General features: G+C 47.7%; 1 protein-coding gene and 1 pseudogene across 2 annotated transcripts in view; both read right to left on the bottom strand.

Moving 5' to 3' along the window:
• LOC144124636 (transformer-2 protein homolog alpha-like) overlaps nucleotides 1-22,368 on the bottom strand; it is a 33,208-nt gene extending 10,840 nt beyond the window's left edge. Inside the window, exons 1-9 of one of the 2 annotated variants that reach the window (XM_077657436.1) lie at nucleotides 22,094-22,368; nucleotides 16,507-16,694; nucleotides 15,311-15,394; nucleotides 10,531-10,545; nucleotides 8,121-8,172; nucleotides 7,657-7,785; nucleotides 1,692-1,751; nucleotides 1,513-1,628; nucleotides 218-364 (exon numbers count right to left, since the gene is read on the bottom strand). In XM_077657436.1, coding sequence (XP_077513562.1) covers nucleotides 218-364; nucleotides 1,513-1,628; nucleotides 1,692-1,751; nucleotides 7,657-7,785; nucleotides 8,121-8,172; nucleotides 10,531-10,545; nucleotides 15,311-15,394; nucleotides 16,507-16,694; nucleotides 22,094-22,108 — 806 coding nt within the window. In that variant the 5' untranslated portion in view covers nucleotides 22,109-22,368. Of the gene's footprint in view, nucleotides 1-64; nucleotides 365-1,512; nucleotides 1,629-1,691; nucleotides 1,752-7,656; nucleotides 7,786-8,120; nucleotides 8,173-10,530; nucleotides 10,546-15,310; nucleotides 15,395-16,506; nucleotides 16,695-22,093 lie in introns of those variants that run through there. The other variant, XM_077657437.1, reaches the window with a different exon arrangement.
• Nucleotides 7,017-7,134, bottom strand: LOC144126387 (5S ribosomal RNA; annotated as a pseudogene).
• Nucleotides 22,369-22,773: the final 405 nt, after the last annotated feature.

Raw genomic sequence — 22,773 nt, 5'->3', positions numbered from 1 at the left:
GCGCGCACGCACACACACACACACACACACAAGCACAGTTTATTCTCCAAGGGGGGCTGCAAAGTGATGGGGCAGCAGCAGACAACCTTTATTCAAATGAAAACAGCCGCAGCTGCTAATGCATGAAACAAAATTCTCCAAGAGAGGAGGGTGGGGGGTGAGAGAAGGGCAAGGGATACAGACAGAGGTTTTTGCGCTCGCTCAGTAGTATCCGTACCTCCGGGGAGAGTACGACCGAGACCGAGAGCGGGAGTAGCGCCGTCCCCGGCTGTAGTAGGGGGATGGCGAGCGATCCCGATAGCCACCCCTGTAGCCGCCACCGCCGCCGCCGCCTCCTCCACCGTAGCCGCCTCCACCACCACCACTGCAAGCAAAAGCAAGACATTAGCAGTTAATCCTTAGACTCGTTGTGGTGTGAGGCCGACGCGAAGCACAACACCCTGAACAACTTGTCCAGCAATTTCTTTTCAGCGTCCTGTCTTCCTGTGTCAAGTCCCAGTCCACTGTTGTGTCCGGGGCAACGAGCTAGCAGAACGGGCCGGGCCGCCTCTCTGGCGTCAACACGCGGCTTCCTGCAGCCATTATGGCTGTCGCACTTGTCTGTGCACACCCGCATGCACACAACTGTCCTCAGGCTCTGGACATCCATCTGGACACCGCAGATCACTCCAACACCTTCTTGTCTGTTTTTGTCCCCTCCATTCTCAGTCTCCTCTCTTGCCCTCAACCCCATTATCTTGTCCCACTCCTAACTGGCCACAGCCACTTTCCCTCATACTTCCATCGCTTTGCACTCTGCCCTTCACATTCTTGTCCATACGGTGCAGCTGTGGGTGACGTTCTCCATTACCTAGGCACCTGTCCACTCACCGCAGACATAGCAGAACAGCTTCCCGACTATCAGAACTTCTTCCCCCTCGCAACTTCCCTTTATTACCCTCGGTCTAGTGCGCTACTTATTCGCGCTGCCACTCTCGTTTATAAATCTACCCATCCATTCCATTTATTCCCACCCCAATGGTTCGTAGGCCTACCTGCCACTATTCATTCTCCCACATGTCTAATGTGGTCGAGGCCACCAAATGGCCAATTTTGGTGGGGAGAGGCCCACCCCTGCTATGCAAGCATGAGGGCCTTGCTGTGTGCAACTGCTGTGTGCAGATACGTCACCAAACTCATCCCGCCCCGCGGCCACTGCCTCTCACTTTCACGCCTATCTGACTGCAATAAACTTGTGGAAACTTGTGCCGCTTCCTTACTTCTGCCTTGCAGCTCAAGCAATCCCACCGTATGAGGACAGTCCTGCCTTTTGCCTACACAACGGATGTGACTGCCAACGCCAGCCCAGCTGCATTTCCTTGACGTCACGGCCTGACACTTGTCTGTAACACTACAGTCACGTAAAGACATGGACTACACCCACGCACTGTTTTGTGTGCTACCACAATGCCAACTACGCCCGTACTGAGGCTCGCCAGCTGCACTGGCTGCTGCTCAAATGGTGTCACTCACTAGGATGGCTTGCCCATGTAGATGCCCGGTGTCGGTGTGTGCGCCCTCTGAGTGATAGAGTAGTCCACCCGGATCTTGCGGCCGTCAATCTCCAGGCCATTGCAGCGGTCCTTGGCCTGCAAGCGGCACACCATCAGCTGCTGGGACTAGGACCGCACCCGTGCCACGCACAAACTCACCGCTTTGGCATCCTCTACGCTCTCAAAGTAGACGAAAGCAAAGCCTCGGGACCGGCCAGACTGTGAGCAAGAAGAGAGCACACAATGAGCACTTGGGTGGTGCCTTTTCTGCACCAACACTCAGCAGCCCAAATCCAAAATACGCTTTACATAGAAGAATGTCCTTGCAAGCTAGACCGTGCTGTTTTGAGGAAAGTTGAGATTGCGCAAATAGGACGAGAACAAGAGGCAAAAAAACAACTACCATGGTGCTGTATGTATTGTTCAGTCTTGTCCTATTTGCGCAGTCTCAACTTTCCTAAAATCAGCAAGTGCCACCCCATAATACAACACACAGTCGGGACAAACTCCACATGGTCACGGTGCCCCCTACTTTGCAGGCTCAAATAACAGCAGCGGCTGAGCACAGCCAAGGTGTGTTCACTACTCTTCCCTTCCCGCTGTGCGCTCCCCTGAATAAGCACGCCACTTTTTATTTGGTTCCACACCAAGAACCGCTAAACACTTTGCACAGTATATTGGCCCCAATATGATTGGATCACTAAAAAAACTAGATCACCTAGTAACAATAATTGGGCAAATTGGCATGGGTTCATTCAGAGACCCTTGAAATAGTGCTAAGGCACAGACGGTAAAAGTGCTTCTGCATCGTCGTCTTTCACCGTCCATGTCCTCGTTAAGGGGGGAGACTACTCTTAAAGATTTTTGTTTCTGCACCAAATTTAATCAAATTACACACCCTTGACTAGTTTTTCGTGCTGATTCCAAAAATATCATTGGTTGCATGATAGGCTGATTAGTTCCGGAGATACACTTAATTAATACCCTTTATTAATAAGTACAATTAAGAGAAAAGCACATTAAAAAAGTTAATAAATTGCACTTTGTTAGGTTCTACAAACCGAAAGGGATGAAATGTTGGAAACAGTTTTTTGATTTTACCGTCATAAGTAATTTTTAAAGACATTGAAACTCAAGGTACAAATAGTGCCTAACTTGCAATCGAGAAATAGGGCAAATTAAAAAATTTCTGAACTTTAATTACAAATTCTGCTCCCAACATTGCCTAGTGTACACATATGGCTACGTGCTAAAAAAAGAATTGTGGTTCTATCTGCCATATATGCTGAGATATGCTAATTTGGGATTTGCTATGAGTCCAAAATTTCCATTTTGAGAAAAACAGCAAAACAAACAAAGTGTTGTTTATGGCAAAGTACTTCAAATTTATTCACATACTGGCATTAGCAGACACCTAATAGCCTCCTGGGACGTAGTCTGTCTGACCAGAGTGATTGGAATGGCACTTTTTCAGTGTGCGCTGAAGATTTTCTGCAGATTTGCGCTTCTGCACAGATGCTGTTTTCCTCTGGACATCTTTTTCCCGCATGCGCTTGGTTGTCTGGGGGCTAGGCGTTAGGCTGAGCTCTTGCAGTATACGTGCAGCAGTTCTTTCGCTCCCTGCATTGAACTTCATCACTGCTTCAGCCACAGCAGCCTGCACTGTGAAGAGGGAGGCATGCCTTTCCTTTCGAGCAAGGGACCATATCATTGAGTGCAAGCTCTCATTGTTGTTTTGAGTCTTGCCTCGTTGGCAGCGTTCTAGCAGTCTCCTGTCTGAAAGCCTTTCGTATATAAGCAGTAAGGCATTGCAGACATGAAGAGGTAGATTGTGCCGATGAGGTGGCATTCCTCGCCTCTGGCCTCTGCCGCATTCTGCCAGCACCAAGAATCAGGGCCTGTTGGACAGAGGCTGTGATTTGAAGTGGAGTCGTTGGACGTCACATGATGGTAGGTGGCCATCACAGCTTTGTGCGTGGCCTCCACATCACCTATGTGGGATTTGAGCGCCCACGAATAATAAGAGCTCAATTTAGTGATCAAATCTTGCGTGAGCTTGCCTCTCCCACCAAGCGATTCTCCAGCAGCACCTTTCTGTTTGGTAACCACGTTGCGCAAAGCAGTGCCCATGCGTTTCTGCACGTGGTTCACACAATCCTCCTTATGGATTTCAATATATCCATACACTTCAGCTTCTTCCAAAGCGGGGAACGTGCGACTGTCCCCGTCAGACAGCATTGTGGTATAACGGAGGTTGTGTTGCTGCAGGGAACACTGAAATAAGATCAGGGCAGCCTCAACCTCCATTTCACCAGCCTTGGATGTGTTTTTTTGGCAGATGTGGCTCTGCTTCCACAATGGGTACGCCGGGTCGTCTTCTTTGGGGCCCTGCTCACAGCCGGCGCAAAAATTGCTCAGAACAACAAAGTCAAGAACAAGCCCTGTGAACAGTTCGATCACAGTTCCGACGCCGATGTGCGATGAATGCCCACGTGTCATCCATGAGCCGTCGAATGACACCGCGATGTTGCCCGGATTCCCGAAATTCAACTCTGTGTAAACTTCCCGAACTGATCGCGCGCAGTTCGAAGTCAACTTCTGAGCCGCACGGTCCACCGCGGGCGTCAACTTTTTCTTGACGTATTTCTGCCAAGTTTTTGAATGCAGACCGCGGTGGAAAATATTCATCACCGAAAATATGTCATTCAACGCGGCACGCTGGTTTCCCGTTGACTGCATCGCGCGCGCGGCGAGGATGTTCACCACGAACGGGCTGCCTGGTCGGTCTCCACACGCGGCGAACTCCATCGAGATGAAATGTCGCCACAGTTCTCACATGTCAGGGTCAGTTTGGCGGCGAGGTCGTACTCTCTGTCGGATTTTTCAATCGTCACGTCGCCGTTGCATACTTTGCACTTCACTGACGCGAGCATCTCGTTCATCAAACGCAAGCTGACGATGGAGAAGGTATCGCTGGGTGGGGCACTTGCGGAGTCTCCCATTCCACCGAAGAACGCTGCCTTGCGCTCTGTTGCTGCCGCTGATGCCATCTGCTGAAGTTTCCCCTGAGCTTTCTTGTCCATTTCTTCGATCTCACAAGCTTGCAGCATTCGGGTGTCATGACGAACACGACCGCTGCCCGATGAGGCTTCCGCGACCGGCGCCGCAGTTAGGCCTAGCTCGGACGGCACCTCCCGATCTGCTGGCGGAGTCGCATCCACGGTGCTTGAGGTGTCCGCAGTGCTCGAGGTGACCGTGGCGCTCTTCTTCAGGTTGTTAAGCGATTTTTTCCTCTTTTTCCCATATCTGTGAGTCGTGCGGAACTTTGGCGCCGGCGCTGACATCGTCGCGAGATGCACCAGCGAACACACCTTGACAAGATGGCTACCGCTTGCGCTCAACAGACGCTTCCAGCAGACGACACGAGACCCTTCAGCCAATCAGATAGCAACTTTCAGTCACGTGCACCGACTAGCGAATAGCATCGCGCGTTGCGTCTGCTTTTTGGCGGCATTTTCTCCCTCATCCAATAAGCATAAAGAGCAGCAACTGCGCGAAATTCAAAACGAAAAGCAGCTCTTCCAAATGAAACCAAGATGGCCGCGATCACTGCAGTGAAACGATAATAGGATGTCGCGGAAAAAGCCCCATTATTGCGCGAAAATCTGCCGAGAGAGAGCTCGGATCTAAGTTTTATCCTCATTTTACAGCTCAAATATTGGCTCTGGAGATTAGAAAATTCACAGGTTGGTAGAGAAACAGCTGCAGATTTCGAAAATTCCATTTTTGAAAAATCAATTTGTTCGCGATTTTTTAGCCTCCAAGAGCCGTCTCCCCCCTTAAGATAATAAATTGTCAAAATGAACAATTGTCTAACAGTGCTGTGAAAAGCCTGCTATGAAGTGGCAATTTTCGAATAGAAAAAAAAAATGTAAGAGAACCTGTCTGCCACTTTTGAAGCTGAAATAAGAAGTGGTTTGCGAATGGCAGCAGCAACGAAGCTTCCCTTACCATCCCAGTAGCACTGCTTCAAAGAAACTGGTTTCAGTTTTAGACATGCTTTAGTTTATGGGGTTTTCTCACCCCAAAGTGACTCAGGCTATGTATGAGGGACACCATAGTGGAGGACTCCGGAAAACTTCGACCATCAACGTGCATGGACATCAACGGCACAGGGGCCTCAATCATTTCACCTCTACCGAAACGCAACCACAGCAGCCAGGATCAAACTCCGAGTTTTTCAGGTCAGTAGCCAAGCACCACAACCACTGAGCCACCGTGGCAGCTGGTTATGGACATGTATTACTTGAACACAAACTAACACATCACTGCATTCACCCATTTTTTTCATCCCACTGTGTATGTCTTGGATCACGTTCACTTCATGTTGTAGAACCAAATAACCCTCCAAAATTTTTATGTACTACCTACAGTCACTGAGCTGCTCTCATTGCATTTACAGCGTGCTCCTTCCCCAGCACCGTCGCCATGCAAAAGCACCTCTCCTGCCCCCTGCCAACTTATCACAACATGGACATCAAATGGTGCAGGTAAACACAAAGCTGAAGCCCCTGTGCCTCATAACTACAGTCAAACCCGTGGCCAATATGGACAGACCCTTGCTGTACTAAATCGTTTCACTCATAAAAATGAGACATGACTTAGTATCTGTTCTTATTGGAAACCTATGATACATATATTTTTTTTTTCTATGCTCTGACCAATCTGCAGTACGTCAAACCCCCATATATTGAACACGTAAAAAAACGGGAATTAGTTCAATATATCGTGTAATTCGAAATACCGCTTTAACAAGTTTGACAATGTACGAACCGCACCTCATTAAAAGGCATTATTTGCTAACGACATGTACGGCGGGACTTTTTAAGTGCGAGGAATAGTCGCTGATCTTCTGCTTTTTGACTTTGAAAGCATTATTGAGCATTCACTATTAAAAGCTGTCAAGTGACTGAGAGCAGCTGAGCCCGCAGCCTTCTATGGACGCACAGTAGTGGCGAAAAACGCTCAGCGTGTGAAGTGCATCGCAACACGATGGCGGGTCGGAACTCGGATCCTCCCAGTTATTGTCGCCGGCAACATCCCTAGTCAGATCGGCAGTGATGTCTTCGTCAGCGAGCTCTCCGGTAGTCGGAACATCGTCGTCGACGGAGACGTCTGTTGCTGCAGTCGCATCACAAACTGCACCCGGGAGCTCGGCAAGCTGGCTGAACAAATCAAGTTCCTCAAGTGGTTCACCGCTATCGAGGGGTTCATTGCAATTGTTAGATGAGCTTTGAAGATATTGGCAGGTTCTGCCGCTTCACAGCAGCCATCATTTACAGAGCGGACGAGCTCAGCACTCCCACAACGCAGCAAGCGTGCACACCAAATGAAGCAGTTGAGTGAGTGGTGGTGGTTGTCACTTTGGGATACTCTGGGGAGGGCATACTCGATGCAACGTATGTTGCCAGAGTCGAAAAGAAGTGCCATCAGCACTCTGTGTTCCCAGGTGGTCTCCGTCCCAAGTACTGACCGAGCCCAATGCTGCTTAGCTTCGGTGATCGGACGAGAACCGCGTATTCAGCATGGTATGACCAATGGCGTGAGTGAGTGAGAGATAACTGCATGCAGGCGCACGAGGCTGTGAGAGAGAGTGCACGGTCAAACCACTTTTGCTAAGGGTGGCCGGTTGGCTGTCTGAGGGAGCGAGAGCGGCGCCGTGAGAGCGTTGTTGGGCTAAACCACTTTGTCGAAGGGGGAAGGTGTTGACACAGCTCGCCCTGCCGCCGCGCGGGAAAGCCAACTTCTGGGGAGGGTTTGCGCGGCTTGAAGTTCAATATATCGAGCGCGGCTGCTATTTTGGTTTGATATATTCGGATTTTTTTGCTATATATTCACACTTCAACGATACTATGTTCATAAACTGTTCGATACACGGGGTAATTAAATGTAAACAGATTCGATATAGTCTGTTTTGACTGTACAAGCTGGCTACACCATGACCTGAACCCTGACCTGCATCAGACAGCAACTTCACACCACCAGCATAAAAAATGCACGGCCACAGAGGCCAGCAGTTACAGTGGGGCCCTCTCCCTTAAGTTGGGAAAAGGCAGAAACCAACCTGTGCATCGTAGACCACCTGGACATCCTCGAGGGGGCCGTACTTGGAGAAGACCTCTTTGAGGTCCCGCTCCTGCGTGTACAGGCTGAGCCCAAACACGCCCAGGCACCGGCTTGTGTTCGGGTTGTCCTGCACATGTAGCCACCAAACTATTTGTGAGCAGCAGCCACAGCCAGCTACTTCTGAGTCGCACAAACAAGCTAGAAGATCCTTCCACCAACATATAAACGTTCGGCAAAAGCAAACAATCAATACCTTAACGAAAGCCTGATGCAGAAGAGTAAGTCTAAGAACCAAATGCAAGCATCTCTGTTTCTGTAACTGCACCCTGTCTCGTGCAACATTCCTGGATTCTGTTGGAAAGTGCTTAAACTACCCCTAGCGAGCTTCAGGCTACTGCCTTCTCCACCTGTGCAGAGGGAGGTGGTGCAACACCTCGACCAGATCAGAGAGAGCAGACTCACCCGGCTTCCGACGTGGCGCCGGCGGTTCGACATGGGAGAGCGGCTGTGGCTCCTGCAGAGTTACACACACACAGACCACACTTCACATTTCAAAGCCGCGCTGTCACAGAAGCAGACAAAGCATTAAAGGCTGTTTCAGTTTTTAAATGTTCGTGCCCTTTAACAAAGGTTAATTAGTGTGCAGAGTTTTATGGCATATAAGCAGCGGAGGCTATTATGGGCCGAACACAGGGTTGGAAAGTTCTCACTGTTGTGCTGGCAGAATACTAGTTTTTAATAGTTAGTTTTTCGTGACATTTTTTTTCTTTTAAGAATCTCTTACGAGTAAGTTCAAGTGGTAAGGAATGTGTCAAAAATGCCGTCAAATGCCTTTTCCTTAGTTTTTCGAGTTTTCTGTATAAAAAAACATTTGTGCGCTGTGACCACTTCACCACATAGTCCACAAAGAGTATTTCCTTGTTTCGCGAGTATACAGTTATGTGTAAGGTGAGGATGTCTAATCCGAATGCAACATAAAATGGTTTCAATAAAAGCATTCTCGGTGCTGACATGACTTCCCCATTCGCCGAGGTCCGGCTTTACCAGCTGCAGTTTGTTGCCGATTTCATTATCCCAAGTGGACTACCAATTTTTTTTACATATTTACGCAGCCACGAGGCATCTTGTTTTTGAAAAAATCATTTTCCACTTTTTCCGCTTTTGAGGCTCTCGTTCAGGTAACTTCTACAGGCAACACTACGTTTGACATCTTGCCCATTACCCGCTCAATGATACCTACTGCCACCTTGCTAAACAAGACAGCCTGCATTCTGTAATTTTAAGCATTTGGCAAAGACTTTGCTTTAAGTCACTGTTCAAGAAATTTATCGGGCATACAAGAGTGTGATGTAATCGCTGCATCACGAACATTACTAACGAACTGCATCCAACCACACAGCAGAGTTTCAGTTCAAGACTGCTGTTATAAATCTCCTTTTTGGTAAATTAAAAAACAATTCAAAGACAACGGAAGGTTTCGGTTTGGAATTTGGCCCTGTTCATAGTATATTTTTCAGCCACTAGGGATCCCCCTGTAGGTCTTCTGTCAAAGTTCTCATGAATAAAACTGTGTTCCGAGACTTTACAGGAATTTTTCTCAGCACATTTTTGGAGGTTTGTGCACCTTCTCGGGAGCTATATAAGGCATAAGCAATTCTGAATATGTTTTTTAATTTCATGTAAAATAAGTTCTTGTCCACTTACGCAATATGCTATGCAAGCCTTTCGGAGAGAGCATATAAGAAATTTTGCAGCAGGAAACGCTGAAATGCATGCCATTGGTTTCTATTGACATCAAGCACTGAGGGTAAAATTGTTATCCTGCCTACCATAGAAGAGTTCTCAGACTCTGAAGTTACTACTTCAGAAACAAAGATAAAGGCTGTATCCCTGTTTCTGGAGAGGCAACTTAAAAACCCTACAACTGAAATTCTATGATGGGCAGGATTATAATTTTGCCTCATTGCATTCCCTGATGGCACGAAAAAGTGATGCCATGCATTTAAGCAAGTTTCTAGCAGCAAAATTTCTCATAAGCTCCCCCCCCCACCCCCCAAAAAAAAAAAAATACATAACATACTACATAAGTACACAAGCACCTGTTTTACATGAAATTAAATAACATATTTAGAATCAGCACACAAAAACGCATGTTCCCTGAAGATTTCATAACGAAAACCAGGGTCTGCCCCTTACAATAAGGATAACTCACTAGACTGCCAACTTGCACCTATAAAGCAGGAATGCAGAATACTTTGACCAAGTTTATTGTTGCACAAATGTTCATTTTATTTTTTCTCACGAAGAAAGTGCTCCCGATGAAACAGATTCCCACATTAGCAACGCGCTGGCTTGACGTGGTCATGCTGGTTGGGCTAACAATGAAAGCCACCACTGGTTTTACTAATAGCACTTTTCCTTAAGGATAAGAGAAGGACAAACGAAGGCACCACGAGAATTTATTTCACTGCAACAGAAGTGCCACCCAGAAAGGATCAGTGTCCATGCTAAATGCATGAAAAACATCAAGTGGCCCTGCAGCAACGAGGGAACTGAAAAGAGTGCGCATGTGAGCTGTACAGTGACTTCATGCAACGAGCTTGCAAGCATGAAACAAGCAGGGCTCCTCGGGCTTTGTTATAAAGAGCTGAAACTATTCCATAATGGCGTTAGCATCCAAAAACACAGCATAACGCTAACAGCACAGCCTCAAAGAGCCACAAATCCCTTGTTCTGTCATTTTTTTCTCTGCTCCTTATTTCAGGAACCAATGTTTTAGATATAGCCAGCCTCTGCTTGCCAATGCAATGTGTTAGAAGCTGAAATAAACATCACACGCAAAGGCACCAATCGAACAGATGATGCTGCTTACCTTCGACTGCGAGAGCTGCAATAAAGAAAAGAAAAAATAAATACTGTCAGCAAGTTGCTTATCCATGTCTCATACAACTCAGCAATGAAAGCATCACACTCACTCAAAGACAAATGCTACATGGCAGGTTTTAGAGAGGCAGAAATGTTTTGTGGAAAACTGTCGCCTGCTGTGCAATTACCTCCTCGTAACATCACAAAGAAAACAGATTGGAGAATAGAAAAACAAACCAAGCAAACAATTAGTTTTACACAAACAAAAACAGAAACCAGTCAGCAGCCTTGCCCAGCAACAAACAAAACCACAAAAGGCACCAGAACACGAGCATAAATTAACAGATGGACCACCATGATTTCAGCATCCTAACACAGGTGCTTGACTGAAAAACAGATTAAAGCACTCTATCAACCATAACAGAGTGGGTACAAGAACAGAAATTGAGCTAGGATGAAACTGATGGAAGTGCTTCCAGAAAACTTGGTGCAGAAGTTCAGTTTATGGGGTTTAATGTCCCAAAGAGACTCGGGCTATGAGGAACGCCATAGTGGAGGGCTCCAGATAATTTCGCCCACCTGGGTACAACACACAGTACACGCTCCTCTAGCATTTTGCCTCCGCTGAAATGTGACCACCGCGACCGAGATAAAACCCGTGTCTTCAGGGTCAAGAGCCAAGCACCATAACCAGTGACTCCCCACAACAGCTTATTCAGTGCAGAAGTGTGGACTGCTGGGCTAGTTGTGGATATACATGATGTATTAAAAAAAAAAACCTCACCAAACACGAACGAGAAATGCACAGTACGAGCACTACACTTCCAATCACCTTGTACAAATTCCGTTAAACTGGAAGGGTTCATATGTGATGCACCAAGTTTTGTGGTGTAGAAACCGTGGTACAGCGACTAATATTTGGAACCCACCCCCTAAAATTCCGAAGAACCCCCAGAAAATGATTTAATGTGGATTATAGAGGATTAAGGAGTGGATTAAGGTGCACAATTAGGTAGGATTAGAATACTCCCACATGATAAACCAATGAAAGGTACTCGAGCATTCTAGTACCCAGATTTTCAAATTTGGCAGTGCTGACGGCGGCGTGACCCTCCCAACCAATCAGGGAGCTTCATTACGGAGGCCGAAAATTTTTTGGACGAAGACCAACTAAATGTTATTTCCTTTAGAATGCTGTTGTTAAACTAAAGGCTCCACGCATTTTTTTCCCCCATATTTTTTAGCTATTCAAGCACAATGTATCTGCAAGGAATGCAGCCGGAAGAATGAATGATGCACACAGTTACTACCAGAGGGGTGCATGGTTGGAGAAACACAAGACAGTTTGAAAAATGAAACATGGCAGCCTGGGCTATACTGCAACCAAGACCAGGCATTCCTTCTGTGGCCCCGTGCAACACCTGGGGACAGGCGCCAAAAGTGTCATTCTGTTACAAACACAGCATTCTTAAGAACACAGTCGATATATCGAATTCGACGGGGATCGGAAAATAGTTCGATATAGCGAAAATTCGATATACAGATATAGGCCAAAAAAGCACTCGCGATCATAAAAAATTGTGGCTTACCAATTGGAACAGCCGCGAATCACATAGCATGTGCACACAATATGAAAGCGCTTTATTTCACGGAAAAAAAATCACTAATTTTGGGCTGCTTTTTCCTCTGGGAAATGAAGTTTAAAACACTAGTTTCAATCTTCTCGAGACTGTCTAGGTGCAAGAGCCCAGTGCCTTCCATTTCGCCGCAACAGCGCCGAATCAGGCTGAACGCTGACGCCAGTTCAGTGGCTGTGCACGGACGCGTTTCTTCGAAAACACAGTTGCCCTCGTTGTCGCTGGAATCGCTGTCTTGAACGCCAGCTATTCCGGCCACAATGTCCTCATCAGCGAGGTCGGCTACCGCTTGAACTTCGCTGTCAGCGTTAATGAAGTCATCAACAGTAACTTCGGGCGGGACGGTGCCGGAAAAATTGGACAAGTCGCGGAACGCGTCCTCCAAGCACTCATCGTCATCTAAAGCTTCCGGACATTCATCTCTGGCCACTTCAAGGCCTGCCTTGCTAAAACAGTTGGCTACTGTGGCCTGCTTCACGTCGCCCCAAGCGCCGGTAATCATCTGGATCGCGCCAAGCAGGTCAATCTTGAGATCGGTTCCCATGCGGAGGTTTATGAGGAGCCGTTGAATAAGTTGCTTCCGACAGCCTACCTTGAATGCCTTTGTGATACCCTGATCGAGGGGCTGCAGTCTCGCTGTGGTGTTTGGCGGGAGAAACTTCAATTCGATGTGCTGCAGCTTGCAAGTTGTTTGATGGGCCGAACAGCTGTCTACCAGAAGGCAAACTCGCCGGCCCGACTTGCCCAACTCAGCGTCCCAAGCCTGCAGCCATTCAACAAAAAGTTGACGTGTCATCCAGGCCTTCCTATTACAGCCGTAGCGGATGGGAAGCTGTTTACAGTTCTTGAAGCAGCGCGGTGACTTGCTCTTCCCGATCACGAATGGCCGTAGCTTGCACGAGCCATCCATGTTGGCTGCAAGCAGCACCGACACACGCACTTTGCTCATTTTACCACCGTGGCATGTGGTTCCACGAAGAGCGAGTGTCTTATTCGGCAACATTTGCCAAAAGAGACCAGTTTCGTCTGCATTGAAGATTTCTGCAGGCGAAAACTTCTCAGTGATCTTCGGCCAGTCCTCAGAAAGCCACTGCTGCATCTCCTGGCTGCTCACAGCCCCACTTTCGCCTGAAATGGCCTTTCCTACAATGCCGTGGCGGTTTTTAAACCGTTGCAGCCATCCAGTGCCACCGCAAAAGCTCTCTTCGCCAAGAGCCGTAGCAAACCATTTGGCCTTTTCGATTAAGGTCGGGCCATCCACGGGAATATTTTTCGCTCGGATTTCAAGAAACCACGTGTAGAATGCCTTCTCCACTTTGTCAAAAGCAGCAGGGCGCACACAACACGCTCCCGAGCGACTTTCCTCACCTGCTTTAAGCTTGATGTCCTGCTTGTTTTTTAACAACGTACTTAAAGTACTCCGCTGAATGCCGAATGCGTCTGCCACGGAGGACTTCTTTTCTCCATTCTCGACACGCCGGATTACTGGATTACTTCAAGCTTTCTTGCAAAGTCCAGATTCTTCCTCTTTTTTATGTCCACGGATGCCATAGCTCACCAGATGACTGCAATCACACACGCTACACACGGCACGTTGAAACAGAGGTACGCACAACAACACGCACGATGTGCAGATGGAGCAGTCCGAGCGAAGCCTGTTCGAGCGACAGTCAACGGGGCTGCGAAGGAACGACAAAGGGAAAAGAAAGAAGAGAGCGGGGAAAAAGATCGGCGGAATATGCCGTCGAAGGCGCTATGTTCGTTTTTTGAGCCCTCTCTGGCTCTCTCGTCTCCCCTGGCCCACGAGCGACCGTGCCCGACCCTTCACTCTCTCCCTTTTCCCAGGAAGCGTGGCTTGGAAACGTCGCCGCGTCTCCATGCCGCGCACTCTCTTCGATGAGCTCCAATGCCCTTGGCCAATGCACACGCCGGCAGTAGAGGAGGAGCGAGAGAGCTCGCGCCGGTGGGGCGCAAGAACGGGGGAAAGGCTCTGCGTCTCCGTCGCTAGGCGACGGCCGCGCATGCGCAGAGGAGGAGCCTGCTGACTGACTCTGCGGAAAAGTTTACCTCTGAGGACCGGACACGAATGTCTTTGGGAAAAGCGCACCTTCCAGGGGCGCGGCGCAGCGCGCCGTTCGATATATCGAATGTCCAACGAAAACGGAATTCGATATACTACGCAATTGTCCTATGCTTTTACATAGTATTTTCAAGGGGGTAATCTGTGTTCGATATAGCCAATAATTCGAAATATGCGGGTTTGATATATCCGGGTTCGACTGTACTTCACACTGTGCACCCTGTACTCATGGGCCCATGCTGTCCCATTTAAATAGGAATCACCAGTTTTTCTTCACAGCCTATCAGCAATGCTTGGCGGACTGCGAGCCTTCAGCTGTGCTAGCTAAAACTTCCTCACACAAATTTTCGACGCTCAATGATGCACAACAGTGGTGCTCAGGCCCACAGGAGCGACAGACAGCTTTCGTCTTGAGAAAATGTTTGGGAAATTTTTCAAACGACACTGCACGTGCTAATTGGGGCAGTGCCAATTTTACTGCGGCAGTTTATGAGATTCCATCGACCCAATTAGACCGTAATAAAGCGAGCCAGCACATGCGAAATAACGGAATGAAACTACGCTGCGAGCGACAATGCATGGGCAGAACTGTCTGAGGCGCTTATCCAGCAGGCTGGCTCTGAAGACTTTTTTTTTCATCCCCTTTTTCTCACCAACCTGGCCCTTCAATATACTGTCATATTTCGATTTCTACCCTCCCAAACAATGTTCGAAAAAAAAAAAGAAAATGAAGGGTCATATACACCTTAGTCTAACTAACATGACGGAAGCCAACAGTCAGCAAAACCAAGAAGCATAGGGGATTTTTTTTTGTGGTGGTCATCAATGGGAAATTAAAAGAGTAATTATTTAAAGATAATTCATTAGAAAGCAGAAGAAACCACATGCCACTGATAGGAAACTAAGACTACGGGCAAGTTTAGGAGGCTACAGTATCCAAAATACAAGTCAAGTTAGCAACCACATAAACAGCCGAACAATTTGAGCACAATGTAGAGTGGAAACTTTGCAGGATGCGAAATATAAACCAGACATTGGCAATATAACACTGGGAGACACTGAGCACTCACTAGTAGTATCTGCTCCGCCTCGGTGATCGGGAGTGGGAACGGCTGTAGTGACGGTGACGCCGCCTGGAAGACCGTGACCGGCTCCTGCAAGACAAGATCACAGCGGCATGAAGTCCCAGCATACAAGAGTGCTCATTTCACTAAAAGCTACAAGAGTGACTTTACAGCCCAGCTGCAGTCCCTACAAGGTGACTTACGTGATCACAAAACCTTCCACCGATACCCGACCTACGCGAACCCTGTGGTTTAGATGTAGTGCACGTAACAGCCAGCAATGGCACACAGAGACAAGCCACAGCAGAATGCAGATCTCTTATTATTTACAACACATACAAGGCCTCCCTTCAACCAAGCCTAACGAATGTCCCCCGTGGTCGAATGGTAGTCCGCTTGGCTCACAACCCAAGGGGCAGCAGTTCGGGCCCCGTCTCAAACCCATTATTCTCTCCAGCACAACTGCTTTTCTTTCTTCAGAGGCATGACCTTGTAGACCAATGAGAAACTGTGTAGTGACATCCATGACTGCTGTTCTGGATGATCATTTGTGGGGCGTTTGAATTATCCATGCAAGCTTGCATGTTCGTGATGTCGTGACCCTCTGGACCAATCCTTATTTTAATTCGACATGTGAATGTCAGACCCTTAACAGGGCCCTTAAAGCTAGCACGTTAATATGACAGCTCCAAAGACGGTGAGATGTGAACAAAGTAGCGCAGTGTTTTGCCGTGCCCCTACACTTCACTCACTTTCACCTGTTGGCATGCTTTGCTACAAGAAGGCATAAGTAACCCAGAAGCGCTGCAGCTGTGGCAGCTTTACCAGCAAAAAATTAATGCTTCTGAAGTGAAGTGCACTATCATTGCCCATTATCGCAGCATGCAGACTGCACCAAAAAGAACTATTCCAGTAACTGAGCACCACCTGCCAAGACCACATATTCATTACCTGACCACTAAAATTTACCATGCGACACAGAAGCCCTCTCAGCACAACAGCTCTTGAAAATTTCAATGAACACTGACGCAATGGGCACAGGTGTAAGTGAATTATAGAATCGGTTAGAGGAATATGGGAATAGCAGGCACCATTGCCCCTCCCTCTGACTGAGTGGGTACCCTATTCCATAGCTCTCTTTTGCCTATACGATGTTGGTATTAATGAGTTCCGCAACATACACTACAGCCAGGCACACTCACCGGGAACGGGAATGCTGCCTGCGGCGATCATCCCGAGAGTCCTCCTCTGGTGATCCTTCCTCGCGGCTCTTGCGGCCCCCATCGTCCTCTTCCTCCTCCCTCTCACCCGCAGCCTCTTCCTCCTCTTCTTCATCGGCCCCTGCGTTGCCCTGAGGGTACTCCTCCACGGTCTCTTCCTCGGCGCTACCCTGAACACACGATAACAGCAACATGTTACACCAGACGGCACCGCCACTGCTAAACCACATAGAGCTTCCTCCCACACCACGCCCTGGCCCCAGTTTAAATGCTCTGAACAGCTGCTCTGGGGCAGCAGCATGCACAGCCTTACAGACACTATTAAACCCAGGCCGCGTCACCAGCAACAACTGACGAAACTTGCCGATACTGGCCAACCGACCCTTCATTGTTTTTCTCATCTACAGCTCTCATACTATCCTCATCCATTGCAACTTGTTTCTAATCCATACAACCCTTTCTCCGATAACCATGTCACTTGCAACCTGCAGAAGCAAACTACATAACTGAAACTGCCACATATTTCGCTACAGCAATCACAGAGGATAAATCCTCTACAAGCAACAAAGCTCCTAAAATGATTCACCTCACTAAAAAAGAACTGAAACACTTCCCACTTCAGCAAAGCCAGAATGAAAAACTCGCCATAAAAAACTGCAGCCCCTGAGAATTAAATTAAGCCAAGATCTCCCAGCAGACATCCTCAGGAGGTCGCTGAAATCCTACTCTGACGCCCCTGGTGAGCTGCCTTGCACACACAGTCAAGACAAGGCACTCTAGCAGTTCCAACTTGTTTTTTATGGATGCTCGCCTCTAGGCCACGCGGGCCGTTCCTCTCATCTCGGCACAGAATCTACAAGCCAGCGATGCATCATGGCCTGATCATGCAGTTTCACCACGGCAAGCAGATGCGCGACAGTTCAAAGTGATGTGTTCACACTCTGCAGTAGCTTGAAGCCACACAGCTGAACGGTGTCGCTGTCAATGTACCCAAGTCTCAAAAGTACTTGTGCATGGGTTGCATAGCAGCAGCAATTGAAAAGGCTCAGTGTGGGGCCACTGGGCCACTTCTGCGATGGTTCTGCAGCTACTTTTTTTGTGCATTGCAGTCACTGTATACCGCACAAAAAAAAAGAAGAGTGCTATCGAGAATTTTAAAAAAATCTTCAGTGCTCAATACATAAGGACAATGTTTCTGTGCTCACACAACAGTTATTTGGCAATAACCCACGTCAATTAAGCTGCAAGGTAGAGTTACGATGAATACAGTAAGCCGGCCAAAAGGTTTTTGGTTAAGTTATATTGGGCTTACTGCCACATGAAAAAACTACGGGATTGTGTTAAAACTGGGCTAAAGCCCAGCTGTACCCATTTTAGATCCCCATACAGATTCCTTAAAGATTTGGTTAAACGCGATTTCTACCCAAAAGCCTAGGGGAGCACAGTTTTTCAGTACTCAAAGCTAGAGGCACCACAAAAAAATTTGCACATATTTTGTGCTTCTTCCAGACAGGTTTCAGCTAATATTTTTGAACTTCTTTCATCACTTCTTACTCATGGCATGGCTTAAAGTGAGAATTCTGAAGCTAGAATCGACACAGGTATTGACAGGATGGTTAATTGGCATGTATGAAGTGCTACCCATGCTTAACTCCTTGTACCAAGGCACTTATGCATTTTACGTGGTCACTGTGATAGTGGACGAGAGTTTCAACAGTGTGCAAATAAAGGCCGACAAGTGCATACAATATGATAACGCACACGAAAAATGTAAAAGCAATAAATTAAAAATGAAATATCTAATTAATGCACAGCTTTCTAGTCCACCTTTCATTTCCATATTGTGTATGAAATATGAAAGTTCGTGTCACACAACAGGTGCTAATTGCCTTTCACTTCAAAATTACCCAAAGAACCTTGATCAATAACCGAATTTCAACCTGAATTAAAGAGAAAAAATATTGCCCTACTTTTAGCCCCAAATCAAAGGAAAAATAAAACCGCCCCAAAAAATGGAGGACACTTAGGCTTCACCTTTAAGAGTAGAACGCTAGGCATGTTGAAGCGCAGCCAGTGCACAAAGACACTTTACGAAGACCACATCACATTCACTACGTCCACTTTTATTCACTTCGAACCAACGAGCCTTCGAAGAGTGTTCAGCACGTACCCGCCTCGCAATCAGGTATCTCCATGAGATTTTTTTTACTTGGAAGTTCTCGTGTTACAACACTGACACCGGGTTTTCTGCGGCACGAGCTCCTTAACGCTGTCATGTTAAAACATGGGGCCGGAAACGTAACCTATTAGGAATAACTCAGACATGTATGCCACAGCAAGTGCCACTGAATAGGTTAATAAGCAAGTTGGCGCACTCTCTCTGTGCATGCACAGAGACAAGCCACCAGTATCGATTGCAAAGGAGCAAAGATACAGTGCTGCAGCAATGCCATCGCTACGCCCCTGTACAACACGTGAAAAAGATTGAGAGCACGGGCATGAATTGATTCTTTCTCCTGAACACAGCTCAACATGCCTGAACACCAAGTGCCGCTTTGACACGGCAACAAAGGTAGAGCACTGGCGAATACATGAAATCATTAATCATTTGCAATACCTACAGTACGTGCTAGCTATTTCAGCGTACGGCCTGCTTCACATCTGTTACTTGCATGAGGATGTCAATTCCACCGATATAATATATAGCTAAAAACAGTGTGCCGACCGCATTGCAAAATGAGCAAGCAAAAACCGGAGGTTTGGGACAACACGGCTAATAACCTCATGGCAACACTCACTGTCTAAATATGTAAAGTCTTTGTCAAAAGTATGCAGCCCAAGGAGTCTGCTTCTTAGCCCTGCAACACAGCTTCTCTTGCATACTCAAGGACCTTAACCTCACGAAGGCGGAAAGAACTTAAATCCTCAACGCTGCCAAGCTTAGGATTGTCAAATGTGCTTAAAAAGGGTGCGAAACACTGCTTGAACGGATGCCGGTTACACTTCGGATGGATTCTTTGCCACACAGATGCTGACTCAAAAGAATTACGAGAATCGATGCATAGGAACAAGAGCTATTCAATGAAGAAATTTCAAAATACAAGTAAACAAAATGCTGCCCTCAACTCGATTTTCGTGCCGCTTCCCATTCCCATTTCACTCTCCCAATGACGACAGTGTGACCAATCAAAGCAGCCTATCTGAGCACGTGGCGGAAGCCTGCACTCACTTCAGCTGGCAAGTATCGCATCAGGTCATTAACCAAGCAAATGCATGAATTGGGGCACAGAGGGCTCAAAGGCATTCCTACAGGCCTTATGAACCATTAAGACACTTGGTAACTGCATACACTGCAAATTCAGTTTTAGAGTGGATCTCTTAAGCACCCATTCTTGGATTGAGCTGTGTCACTGCCGTTGGTGTAACCGGGCCAAACGATACGTAAAAAAATAAAAATTATTGCCACGACTAGGATTCGAAACCAAGGCGGCACGAACAGATCAGCTTCACTGGCCACTGCACGAAAGCACTAGGCTATCGCCGCAGCCAATCACGTCTTGTGTTAAACTCCAACACACACTCGCACTGCGCATCGTTGTCTTCAACTAATATTCCCACAGAACTAATATACACATTCTTACATGCTATGCATTGCACATTGTTGTCTACATCAACTAATACTAATATTGAACTAATATCGCCAGACATGCAGACGACCCAGCAAAGCAAAAAATGTGCCTACAGAGCTCAGCTCAAATTTCACATTAGGGAGCACTGTAATCGTCCTTAGAATTTTTTTTCTAGGACCACTGATTTCATTGTTTCAGACGAAGTTGGCAACATTTATATCATTAAACGGGCCACTTTTTAATGTCAACTAATGAAAGCAATAGATATTTCTCAATACTGTGAGCCTGGTAGCACATAATCCGCCTATATGATGAACACAGGTTTTGTAACCCTTTTATTTTTTTCTGCATTTTAGTGTCATGTGCATGTACGAAATAAACAATACAGATTCTCTGACCCCTTCAGCACTCATTACGCAAACTGTGATGGTTCAACGTCACTGACCACTGGCTAACACTGTTAGAAATATTGCACACGCCCATAAAACTATTACCGCTAGGGTTTTCTGATGCAAACATGAATTGCCTTCGATGAGGCTCGCATAAGCTCCACCCAATCATTGTACTCAACAGGGTAGTTCTGCCTCTAGCGGCTCTGTTGAAATCTGTCTGGCAGCAAGACATTGGAAAAAAATCTGGAGTTGAAAACGGAATACAGTTTTCCCATCACTAGTGAAGATGATGCCGCCTAAAGTTTACTCTGGAAGTGGACGCCAACGAGATCCAGAGAAAAAAAAAAAACTGCAGCTTGCTAGTGGAAACTGCCTCTGGAGGTGATGCTTTTCGTAGCGTTTTTGTCGTCAGAAGAGGGTTAAATCGCCATGGGCCAACTTTACTTTGTCCTCGGCGTCCCGTTAAAAAAGGTGACGGTACTCGCAGACTATCGCGCTCTAGAAGCGTCAGTGCGCGCGCGGGGGGGTGGGGGGATCCGAGCTCTTATGCGGATACCAGCTGATAACGACCGTATTCTACCGTATCTTCGCCTAGATTGCCAAAGGTGTCTACAGCGCTTGCCTGTGCGCCCCTTCAGCTCAAGAGGAGCCAAATGACGCTGCGCCTCACCCATCGCTAGTCGCACAGCAACTCAAGCACAGTGTGTGAAGGCAGATGCCGCCACTGTCGCACACCGGAGCACGCCGCTCGCCACGCAAGCGCGAGGACGCGAACACTGCTGCACGTGGAAACATTAAAGAACTAAAGGAAAAAAATTTGCTGCCATCGCTATTTTTCAACCCGGTCCGGCACAAAGCCCACGGATAATTCCCTGTAACCAGTACACACCAGCATAGCAACATACACAACGGACGGATACGTTGCGCGCCGGAATCGTTGCTAAAGAAGCTGACCGCAGCAGCTTGCAGGCCGCTATTCATAGCCAAGCCGCTGCCCAGTCACCTCCGTATGCAGGCCCCATCAAAGCGTAAGGTGATTTCCAGGGGTGCAGACGCCTGTGCCGCTTATATAGCAGCTTAGTGCCGCGTGCAAGGAACGGCAAAATGGCCGCAACCGAGCCCGGCATGAAGCGGGGTGCGACGAGTCGACGCCGCCAGTACGCACTGCAGTGCGGCGCCGACCGCTGTGGGAAGGTAGCACAGGGAACACAGGCATGATAGCCGCCAAAGAGCTCAGGGCGATATACCACGCCGCCACAATGATTTCGCCACGATGTCTGCGCGACCTTGAACGGGGCAAAGGAAGGAGCGCGCTGATTAACGGCGCCGTGGCTTTGTGCGCGCCATATTGACTACGCCTTCACGGCTCTCGTTGGCCATACGACGTAGCAGAGCGCGCGAACGCATCGAGGCGCAAAAGGAAGTGCAACGAAGCCCAAGCGACACGCAGGTAGTGCGGTTAAACGTAACAGCTAATTACCCCGGTGTACTGCTTACTCTACAGCAGAACAGGCATGTTGCGGCGGTACTGTTCATGCATACACTCACCTCGCGGTCACTCATTCTCGGCCTCGCTGAAGTCTGTACGACTTGTACTCAGGGAAGGAAGCGAATCCCCGGGCGACACGCCGGACTAGTGCACAACACCAGGAACACTAACTGCCAGCAGCGATGGACGCTGACTCCACTGGTACACGGCGCACTTGGCGCACGCTGCAACACACCACTAAATATGGCGACCTCAGAATGCTACAGGGCTGCGAACGCGGAACAATCCCGCGCTTGCCACTAGGCGGCTTCTACAGGCACAATGCGAAAGAGCATTTCCGCAGTCAGTCTCGTACACGTCACGCGACCTGTGCTGCTAAAACGTTTAGTGAGCCCACCCTACTCTTCGCCAACTCCGCGCATTGTACTACATCTTCGCCGCCGCATGGCGCTAGGTAACAACAATTTCTTAAATAAGTACTGACATCTAATTTTGGTGACATGTTTTCTTCTCTACAATGAGGCCGAAGACACTACTACGCTTGAATCATCATGTAATATTTATCTACGACTACTAAATAAATTATATTGATTTTTGTCACGTTGTTTCGGTTTCGGTTTCAATAGTCGAACGATGACTGTGGCGTCAAAGAGTGCGTTTGTGTCCCGTGAGGCATGGAAAAACATCCATATAATGGCTGCTTCATCGTTTTAATTTATTATAGTGCTGAAGCCAGCCT

This window comes from Amblyomma americanum, chromosome 3 (genome assembly GCF_052857255.1).
Source record: "Amblyomma americanum isolate KBUSLIRL-KWMA chromosome 3, ASM5285725v1, whole genome shotgun sequence".
NCBI lineage: Eukaryota > Metazoa > Arthropoda > Arachnida > Ixodida > Ixodidae > Amblyomma > Amblyomma americanum.
Note: the sequence above shows the minus strand (reverse complement) of the source record. Positions and strands in the feature narration are given on the sequence as shown.